The sequence below is a fragment of the Elephas maximus genome, chromosome 27, assembly GCF_024166365.1.
Source record: "Elephas maximus indicus isolate mEleMax1 chromosome 27, mEleMax1 primary haplotype, whole genome shotgun sequence".
Classification (NCBI taxonomy): Eukaryota; Metazoa; Chordata; class Mammalia; order Proboscidea; family Elephantidae; genus Elephas; species Elephas maximus.
This window is the reverse complement of record NC_064845.1, coordinates 3445739-3456698: the sequence shown is the minus strand read 5'-3', so window position 1 is coordinate 3456698 and position 10960 is coordinate 3445739. Positions and strand designations below refer to the sequence as shown.

At 48.5% G+C, this 10960-nt stretch overlaps 1 protein-coding gene across 3 annotated transcripts in view; it reads right to left on the bottom strand.

Annotated features, from left to right (window-relative positions):
• Positions 1-1743: 1743 nt before the first annotated feature.
• The window catches only part of DCLK3 (doublecortin like kinase 3), a 105306-nt gene continuing 96089 nt past the window's right edge, over positions 1744-10960 (bottom strand). For 2 of the 3 annotated variants that reach the window (XM_049870683.1, XM_049870684.1), the window contains exons 3-5: positions 8499-8631; positions 5303-5470; positions 1744-2390 (exon numbers count right to left, since the gene is read on the bottom strand). In XM_049870683.1, the coding sequence (XP_049726640.1) occupies positions 2194-2390; positions 5303-5470; positions 8499-8631 (498 nt within the window). In that variant the 3' untranslated portion in view covers positions 1744-2193. The remainder of the gene's footprint in view (positions 2391-5302; positions 5471-8498; positions 8632-10960) is intronic. The other variant, XM_049870682.1, reaches the window with a different exon arrangement.

Genomic DNA, 10960 nt, shown 5'->3' with positions numbered 1-10960 from the left:
AAAATGAATGGAAAAATGAGATGCAAGAATGCAAAAATGGTCACAAATTCTTGGTAGCTCCTCCCAGCAAGAGGTGGAGAGTGTTTCCCCACCCTTGAAGCTTCAGGTGGCTTTATGAATTGCTTCAGCCAATGGAACATAGTGGAAGTGGTGTTGTACAAGTCCCAGGGCTATGAGCCTCAAGAGGCCTTGCAGCTTCCTCTCTCTCACTGGGAACACTTCCACCACCTTGTGGTCAAGCACAGGCTAACCAGATGGAGAATAAGCAACCACATGGAGTAAGGCCCCAGGCATTCCAGCTATTCCCACCAAGAACAGCAAACTCAGCCTAGACCAGGACTTCCCAGCTGAGCCCAGCCCATATCCCCAACCCACAGATTCATGAAAAATAATAAATTGTTACTGTTTAAAACCATTAGGTTTTGGGATTGTTTGTTACACAGCCATAGCTAACTAATACAGAAGACCTAGAGCTGGAGTACTGGTGGCACACTGGTTAAGAGCTCGGCTGCTAACCAAAAGGTCGGCAGTTCAAATCCACCAGCCACTCCTTGGAGACCCTATGGGGCAGTTCTACTCTGTCCTATAGGGTCGCTATGCGTCAGAATTGACTCAACGGCAACAGGTTTGGTTTTCAGCTTAAAGTAGAGACAGAAATCCAATCCAAGAACAAGTCGGCAAGGAAAGAAAGAACAACAAAAAAAAAAAACAGGAGGAGAAAACGCAAGTCTGTGAGCCCCAAAGCATGAATGAAGGTCAAGACTCTTCCTTCATGCCAAGTGCTGGTGCACACCCCTCTGAAAAACGTTAGAATGGGGAGGGTCCTCCTAGTTTTGCTGGTTTGCTGAGTTGGTTGGATCTTCTGTCGGTGCCTGTGACTGGCTCAGTTTACCCAGTACCTGCCCCTCTCCTGTGGAGTGCCCTACCCAGTCCCCTCCTACTTACCCATCCTGCTACTATACAAAGCCAACCCACTAAGGCTAACCTTTATCAGCCCTAAGGTGTCAGTGGTGGCAGCAGTCTTTATTTCCCGTTGCAAGTCAGTCTCCAGGCAGACACCAAGTATCCAGGGAGAAGCCTAAGAGCCCCCATATCTCTGCGCCCTTTAAAAGCTGTCGCCACCCTTCTGACTGGGTCTGTAACTTACTGATGACACATAATATGAAGAGGTCAATTTGGGAAATCAGGATTATGCCTTTCTTTCTGCTCACACATGTCCCGAGTCATCTGAAAACGTCAAAGTCTTGGTACAGAATTCAGGAATGAGGTCATCTCTGAGCATGTGCTCTGCACCCTCGGCGTGGAGGCCCTAAAGGTGGGAACACGCCTGAACTCTCCGAGCCCCGTGGACCCCAGCGTAAGCCAGCGAATGCATTTCCGACACATTCACACACTAGATGGCTGCCTCGTGATCTGAAGGCGTTAACACAGTCACAGCCTGCGTGACTAAAGTCATGTAGAAGAGATACAGGCTCAGAGATAATTGGGTGAGAAGCACCGTAAATGGGTACTAAAGGGACAAGAATAATTACACGATTTCTTCCTTCCATTTTTCAGACAGCACCAAACCTGATTTGCAGAAAGACTGAAATGCTACAGACCAAGATCCACTGTCTTGTTATCCAGTTCAGCGCATCCTAAAGGAACAGATCTTGCCAATCAATCCAGCGGCTGTCACAATGGTTACACGTAGTCATGCAGGTTTAGGGCGATGTCTCGGAACTATCATTCCCCGGCTCTCACCACTGGCAAGGTAAGAAGTAGTGAGAACGCAGACCCACGTCAGTCACTCAGAGCACATTTATTAGCACAGGAAGACCAGGATACACCTCGTTAATCTCACCCGCGGAGCTCAGAGCCTGGTAAGCCCCGCTCACACAGTACACCACACACCAGGTTAGAAAGGAGCAGCAAAACTGTTCATCAACAACTCCTCACTGATGACAATTCTTCCCCCCAAAAAAGTAGTATTAAAGGCTTCCAGTATATGTACAAACCTAAAATATGTTACATTTCTTAACATGAAGACTCAGTTTATTTTGTTTACTATGCATTAAAATATACAGAGCTCCTCTCCTAGTTCCAATTCTCGGATCATCTTGAGAAGTCCCTTGCTTTGTTTCTCTCTCCACCTTCTGTCCTTTCGCTGTCCTTGAGCAGACCGGGAAGCTGGACAGATGCCCGGGCTGGCGACTACAATGGATCCTGTTGTGTTCCCCTCTTGTGCTGCTTCCGGAGGTGGCCCTCACTGCTGAGGGTCGCCTCCTTCTGTAGGTTTTCCATGCCAGTCTTCCCAGCAGTTTCAATCCAGGGGTGCTGGAGAACCTGGTGGGCCGTGTAGCGCTTTTTAGGGTCGACCACCAGCAAGTGGCTCACCAGATCTTTGGCAGCTGTCGGGAGTGAGAGAAGAGGAGACAATGAGATGAACCGGTGGTTCTGCATTTTCTCACCCAGACGTGAAATAAGAACACAAACACCCACGTGAGCAACCATGGTTGGCTAAAAGGCTCTTCCGTATTCCAGAGCGGGACTGCCGGACAGAATTTTCTCCAATGGCAGTAATGTTCCATACCCGTGCTACCCACTGGTAGCCACTGAGCCTTTGGAATACGCAACTGAGAAACGGAATTTTTAACTTCATTTACTTTTAAATACAACATACCACTTGCCACTGAGTCAGCTCCAACTCACGGCAACTCTACGTGCTCCAGAGGAGAACTGGGCTCCATGTTGTTTTCAGTGGCTGTGACCTTTCTGAAGCAGATCGCCAGGGCCTTCTTCGGAGGTGCCACTGGGTGGATTCGAACCACCAACCTTTCCGTTAGTAGTTGAGCACTTAACTGTTTGCCTCACCCAGGGATTCTTATTTTTAATTAGCTTACATTTCGATGTAAATAGCCATGTGTGTGGCTAATGGTTACCATACTGGAGAGTACAGCCCCAGGGGATGTTTGTTCATTTCTCCAGAGCCACGGGGCCATGCCCACCCTTAACATCCATGGCACCCAGGACAAAAGAACAAATAGAGACTCACATACCATACGTCTACATGTTTTAAAGTTTTAAGCCAAACTACCAAGTTGCTAAATAAAAGATACTCCATATTCCTAACCTGATAAATGGAAACCCTGGTGGCGCAGTGGTCAAGAGTTGGGCTGTTAACCAAAAGGTCATCAGTTCGAATCCACCAGCTGCTCCTCGGAAACCCTATGGGGCAGTTCTACTCTGTCATATAGGATTGCTATGAGTCAGAATCAACTCAACGACAACAGGCTTTGGTTTAAGCTGATAAATATGCCTTCATATTAACAAAACTGAAAAACACATGTAAAGACACCAAATTAGTATAAACAGCACAAATTCAAAATTCACTTCACTTTCCGCCCAAGACCATGACTGTTTCTGGAGAGAGGTGGTGGCAACTGGTGGGCCAGGTGGCAGGTGGGAAGGGAAAGGATGGCTCCCTGGCTTGCAGCTCTCCTAGGCTGGCCCTCTGAGCCTCCTCTTCCAATCACTGGAGAAATTCACAGGAAAAACACCCCCTTCTGCTACCTTTATTGGAGGAACCTGGTGCATTCCTCGCTCAAGGTGAGCTGCTCAGCCAACAATCACTCCCTCCCGTGTCCGCTGACCAGCCACCTCTTGAGCACTGAGGCCACAGGCTTCTCCTACTCCCCAGTTCAAACGGGGCAAATTCTGCCCACAAAGTGCCCCTAGCCCCACAGCATCACTCTTTCACGGTCCATGAAGGACTCCAGAGTCCGGAAGGCCAGACTCATGTCCATGCATGGACAATCTGGACACCCCAGCCAGCATGTCCAAACTCTCTCCACAATCCACTCCACCACCACCACCACCACAGACCCAGTCCTTGGCCACCCTTTGGCACAGGAGGACATGGCTGGGAAAAGAGATCTCACGGGCCTCAGAAGTGGGCTTGAGCCATTTGGGCAGGGAATTCTGGGGTCCTGGATAAGTGGTCTAGAATAGGGGACCTCGGCTCTGGGGCACACTGCCCAGGGCCCCACTGTCACCTCACTCTGTGGGGAGGGGTATAGCCAGAGCAGGACCCTCTAAGGCACGTGGCCCAGGGCAAGGACCTCCTCCCCCCAACCCCCGCCCAAATCTAAAGACACTGCCGCACAGAACTTTCTGAAATGACTTTCAGGTCTTTGTTTCCCAAGGTGCCGCCTGAGCTCAAGATGCTCACTCTCCCTGCAGCCAGCCACTCCTCTCCCCGCCTTGTTTAATGGAAGAAAAAGGAAGGTCATCCCTCCTCTCCCCACCAACCCCAAGTGAGAAGAGAGAGGACAGAGATGGGAGCAGCTCGATGCCAATCTCAGAGGACACGCTTGGGGGAAACTGTGAGGACAAAAAAAAACAAACTACCACCCCGTTCTACTTTTAAAGTTAAAGACTCTCAAAAAAAAAAAAAAAAACCTAGCCAGTTAAGTTGATTTCCACTCATCCGACTCACGGCATCAGCATGTGTGTCATGGTGTAACTGCTCGACTCAGGGCATCAGCATGTGTGTCATGGTGTAACTGCTCCATAGGGTTTTCAAGGCTGTGACCTTTCAAAGTGGCTTGCCAGGCCCTTCTTCTGAGGCACTTCTGGGGTAGGTTTGAACCGCCAACCTTTCAGTTAGTAACCGAGTGCTCAACCATGTGAGCCACCCAAAGACTCAAAACCCAGTTATCAAGCTCTTGGTTTTACACGGGCAATAGGGAGTGCGCACAGTCAGCACAAACTAAGGAGAAGATTCCATTTGGAAAAGAGCCAAAAGGGAGGAAGACCCTACATGCTCCCAGCCCACTAAGAAGTCACTGAGACCTTCGCCCCTTACCTGCCAGCGCCCTGTGCTCCAAGTAAGCCCTGCTCGGCCCCTGATCATTCACTTGTAAAATAACCATTTTCCATCTGCTCTAGTCACACACACTTCGGTACAGGAGACGGCTTTTATCTTTCAAATGAGGGATCTATGTTTCTGGTATTTTTCAGTTCTGAGGTTCCTTAACTGCATTCAGGAAAAGCGTGTGGTGACTGCAATTGGTTAGACTTTTCACGAAACCTCAAAGCAGGTCACGTTATCAGAGTGCTACATAAACACAGGGGAGGCTACTGAGGACCTAAAAGATGAGGTACAACAGGTGGCAGACCCCACCCGCCAGGTACCATGCTGGGCTTCCTCCAGTCTAATTTCACGTCTGAGCTGAAGACCTGTTTGTTTTGCAGTCAGAACCCAGGAGAGGCCCTGCCCTAGAGCCCCGCCCCTCCTGCCGCTGGAAGCCCTGACTCTCACCTTCAGAGATGCTGTCCCAGTAAGGGGCGAGGAAGTCGAAGCGGCCCAGCTGGATGATGTTGAAGAGCTCATCCTGGTCCCTGTCCGGGCTGCGGAAGGGGGGGAAGCCACACAGCAGGATGTAGAGGATGACCCCTGCAGCCCACATGTCCACCTCCAGCCCGTAACCTGCACCACGGAGGCAGAGAGGACACGGCAGCTGAGAGCAGGCTGGGCAAAAGCTGACGAGATAAATCACGGGGAGTCTTGGCTCTAGGTCCCAAATAAGAGGATCAAGGCTCTCAATAAGCAAGAAGCACCTCCAAACATAGGGGTTGGCTTTACTGCCCAATCATACTTCTTTGCTGCCACCTCCTACAAACATGGGGTCTACGTCAGTGTTACTCAAAGTCTGCCCCACAGGCCACTGTCACGTCATGATCTGTTTATTACCATCTGTGATAAAATAAGCCCAGCAATTGCAAGTAAGCATTTAGCAACTCTTAGGGCAATGTGATATGGCGGTGACATCCCAATGCACCATCAAGAACTCATCTCATTGAACAGGGTGATATCAGGCAGCTGTGGGGAGTCATGCGTGGCGCATGCAGTTAGACCACATGCTGGTCCACGCTGTATTGAAAATTTTAAAACTTAGCCACAGATAGTTTGAGAAGCCCTGGTCTATCCTAGCAATCTCTGCTTCCTATCTGTTAATTGCTTTCTCTCTCATCTTAAAGATATCATTTACTGGCTTTGTAAAATAATTATAAAGAGACTGATGTTTATAAGCTGTATCCCCCGCCCCCCAACACACACACACATTTATACTTTCTTTAACAAAATTGGGATCAGACTATACATATTTTTATACTCTCTTATTTGCTTAATGTTATATCATGCCATTTCCTGTGTTAAAAAATTGTTTTCAAAAACATGATTTCTAATGATTGTTATTATTTCCTTTAATAGTGAATGAATCCTCTTTGTTGGGTTTAAATCATTTCTAATCTTTTGCAACAGTAAGTAATTCTGGGATGAACATCCCCGTGTATTAAATATTTGTGCGCGTCTCTGATTTATGTTCTTAAAATAACTGTGGGAGTGAAAATGTGCAAAGTAACATTCAGCAAGCGTTCTGATAAATACTCTCCAATCAAACTCCAGCAAAGGTGTGACAGCAGCATACGAATTTTCGAACATTTTCTAAAGCTTTTTACCTTTAAAGGAGAAAAAACACTTGGCAGTTTTCACTCGGAAGTTAGATATTCATTTGTAAACACAGAGTAAGGTTGTCAAGACACGAATCAGCAGGAAGATACTAAGGGAATAAGTTGCTGATGACCTCTGCCTAGCCAATTTTGATGGTCTTTTCTCAGTTCTCAACCACCTTTCCCCTCTTGGGAGGGCCTTATTTTCCACCACGTAAATGAGCACCCCTGGAAGAAACCGCTGGGCCTCCCCGTCTTCTTGAAGCTCACCCCTCAGCCCCTGTGATGTTGCACTTTCCCGATTCTCTTCCAGGCTGGCCTGTCCTCTCCTCCTTCTCTCATTCCCTAACTCCTGGTCTCTCTCAAAGTCCGTCCTTGGCCATCCTACTGGCATCACTAAGGAGCTCATCACTTCACCACTTCGGCTGCCACCTCTGGGTTGGGGAGTCTCAAAACCACACGTTCAGCCCAGGTCTGTCCCCTCCCTGCCAACCAGACAACTCCATGCACCCACCTGCTGTCTCCACAAAATCAGCATATTCAAGATGTACGTACCCATCATCATAACCCAAAAGAATACTGCTTCTCAACATGCTATTTTAGTTATGACTTCCCTAAGAGTTCCTGTCAACTATGTGCTTTCTTTCTTCCCTTACCCAGTTCACCAATGCCACCATTTAAATGATTTACGGTCCCACCGTATTCTCCCATCCTGTTGTCAGCACATCCAGTCCAAACCCCGCTGTCCAGTCTTCCCACTTGTGGGAAATCTAGCTTCAACCTACTCAACCGTGTTGCTGTTGTTAGGTGCCATCAAACTGGTTCCGACTCATAGCAGCCCTACATACAACAGAACAAAACACTGCCTGGTCCTGCACCATCCTCACAATAGTTGCTGTTTGAGCTCATAGTTGCAGCCACTGTCAATCCATCTTGTTGAGGACCTTCCCCTTTTTCCCTGACTCTCTACCAAGCATGATGTCCCTCTCCAGGGTCTGTCCCTCCTGATAACATGTCCAAAGTACATGAGACAAAGTCCTGCATCTTTGCTTCTAAAGACCATTCTGGCTATATTTCTTCCAAGACAGATTTGTTCATTCTTCTGGCAGTCCATAGTGTATTCAGTAACCTTCAGCAACACCGTAATTCAAAGACATCAGTTCTTCCTCAGTCTTCCTTATTTATTGTCCAGCTTTCACATGCATATGAGGCGATTGAAAATATGGCTATACAACCAACTGTACTTCCTTCCATTCCCTTGAGGCTAGTCTTCTCAGTGCCTCTACCTCCCACCCTCCATACATGTTTTAATCTTCTCAACTTAGCTTCCCCGATGCTTCCACTGCCAAGAAGTTATCCCTCCCCTCTCCCTACATCACCCCTACAGGCAATTCAGAGCCTTCCCATCTTACCTAGGGTAGGCAAACTGGCTTCTCCTGGACAACCACAGCAGCCAGTCCTTCACTTATTTGGAGTGATATAAAAATAATAGTGGTTTCCTTTTTTACATACTCTGCAGAATATGTCACTAAAACAGTTCATTGGATCTTCACGCAAGACACTAACAGATAATAAACCGTATTCTTGGGTTTTAAAATGAGATCCCCATTTTAAATACAAGGTTGGTACAAGAATTTTTAAGCCAGTTACCATCATGACTGCTTCAGTTCTTTCCCATCGGAGATGGCCTTGGGTCAGTGGCACAAATGACCTTGTTTGCTTGAGTTCCCCACCCAATTCTCCACCATCTCACCTTTTGTTGTCCTGCCCAACACAGAGAAATACAAACACATACACACTCCCCAACCCCAGCCCCGATGAAGAAAAAGTTCTCCTGTTTGGGTCAAGGAAACCTGATTCAACTATTTTTACTGAACTCCAGGTCCACACCTGAGGCCAACTCTAAAATTATTTACTGCTACGTATTGAAAAAACATAAAATATTAAACACAAAACATCTCTCAGTAAGTGAGCTGGAGCCCCACAGAGTGACGTGTAGCACTTACCTTTCTCAGAAAGAATTTCGGGAGCTACATACGTAGGAGTCCCACACACAGTAAATATAGGTCTCACCACAAGCTTTGCAAGACCAAAATCAGCTAGTTTCAAGGTTGTAGATTTGTCCTCATTTCGCTGAACCTGTAAGGAACCCAAATCCCCCAAAAAACAAAATAGCAATGAGAACAAAGAAGGAAAAGTAATGAGACAATCAGTAGGCAAGTTCACAATAAGCAAACAATAAACCTATACAAGCTTACCGTGGAGCCTGACACTGACAAATCTCTGACAGGTGCCCTTATTTTCAACTAAAGAACAAATGAGTGAGACTGACTGTGCCGTCCAGTGTGGTAACCACTGGTCACAGATGGCTATTTAAATCTAAATTCAATTATTATATTAAAAATTCAGTTCCTCAGAGGCACTAGCCACATCGCAAGTGCTCAAGAGCTTAGTAGCGGCCAGTGGCTACCATATTGGACCACTCAGATAGAGAACATTTGCACCATTGCAGAAAGTTCTGTCAGGCAGCATTGAGTTCAAACAAGGATTAATGATCTTTTCAGCACAGATCAACTTTACTGAGAACCAGAAAATACCAATGGAGAATGAAATACATAGGCTGGGAAGATAAAAAAAAAAAAGAACTGAAAATTAGAATGAAGAAAGGCAAATAAGCAATAAACCAAAAAAAAAAAAAAAAACCCTTGCTGTCAAGTCGATTCCGACGCATAGCAACCGTATAAGCAAAAGAGGGATGTTAAATACTGGGACCTAATTTGGGGAGGAAGGAATCCTGGCGCCACACCAAAAAGTTGGTGGTTCAAACCCACCAGCCACTCCAAGGGAGAAAGATGTGGCCGTCTGCTTCCCAGGGGCAGATTACCCAATGAGCAAGGTACACATGGGCCACCAGGGGCAGATTACCCAATGAGCAAGGTACACATGGGCCACCAGGGGCAGATTACCCAATGAGCAAGGTACACATGGGCCACCAGGGGCAAACTGCCCAATGAGCAAGGTACACATGGGCCACCAGGGGCAGATTACCCAGTGAGCAAGGTACACATGGGCCACCAGGGGCAGATTGCCCAATGAGCAAGGTACACATGGGCCACCAGGGGCAGATTGCCCAATGAGCAAGGTACACATGGGCCACCAGGGGCAGACTTCCCAATGAGCAAGGTACACATGGGCCACCAGGGGCAGATTACCCAATGAGCAAGGTACACATGGGCCACCAGGGGCAGACTGCCCAATGAGCAAGGTACACATGGGCCACCAGGGGCAGACTTCCCAGTGAGCAAGGTACACATGGGCCACCAGGGGCAGACTTCCCAGTGAGCAAGGTACACATGGGCCACCAGGGGCAGATTACCCAATGAGCAAGGTACACATGGGCCACCAGGGGCAGATTACCCAATGAGCAAGGTACACATGGGCCACCAGGGGCAGATTACCCAATGAGCAAGGTACACATGGGCCACCAGGGGCAGATTACCCAATGAGCAAGGTACACATGGGCCACCAGGGGCAGATTACCCAATGAGCAAGGTACACATGGGCCACCAGGTGCAGATTGCCCAATGAGCAAGGTACACATGGGCCACCAGGGGCAGACTTCCCAATGAGCAAGGTACACATGGGCCACCAGGGGCAGATTGCCCAATGAGCAAGGTACACATGGGCCACCAGGGGCAGATTACCCAATGAGCAAGGTACACATGGGCCACCAGGGGCAGATTACCCAATGAGCAAGGTACACATGGGCCACCAGGGGCAGATTACCCAATGAGCAAGGTACACATGGGCCACCAGGGGCAGATTACCCAATGAGCAAGGTACACATGGGCCACCAGGTGCAGATTGCCCAATGAGCAAGGTACACATGGGCCACCAGGGGCAGACTTCCCAATGAGCAAGGTACACATGGGCCACCAGGGGCAGATTACCCAATGAGCAAGGTACACATGGGCCACCAGGTGCAGACTGCCCAATGAGCAAGGTACACATGGGCCACCAGGGGCAGACTTCCCAATGAGCAAGGTACACATGGGCCACCAGGGGCAGATTGCCCAATGAGCAAGGTACACATGGGCCACCAGGGGCAGACTTCCCAATGAGCAAGGTACACATGGGCCACCAGGGGCAGATTGCCCAATGAGCAAGGTACACATGGGCCACCAGGGGCAGACTGCCCAATGAGCAAGGTACACATGGGCCACCAGGGGCAGACTTCCCAATGAGCAAGGTACACATGGGCCACCAGGGGCAGACTTCCCAATGAGCAAGGTACACATGGGCCACCAGGGGCAGACTTCCCAATGAGCAAGGTACACATGGGCCAAAATGTGCCTTCCCACCAATCTGCAGCGCACAGTTTCACCTGTCCCCAACCACGGCAACGATGCGGTGAAACCCATAGGAAACCGCTCACCACGGATTAGCAAGTAAATACAATTAAGCCCTC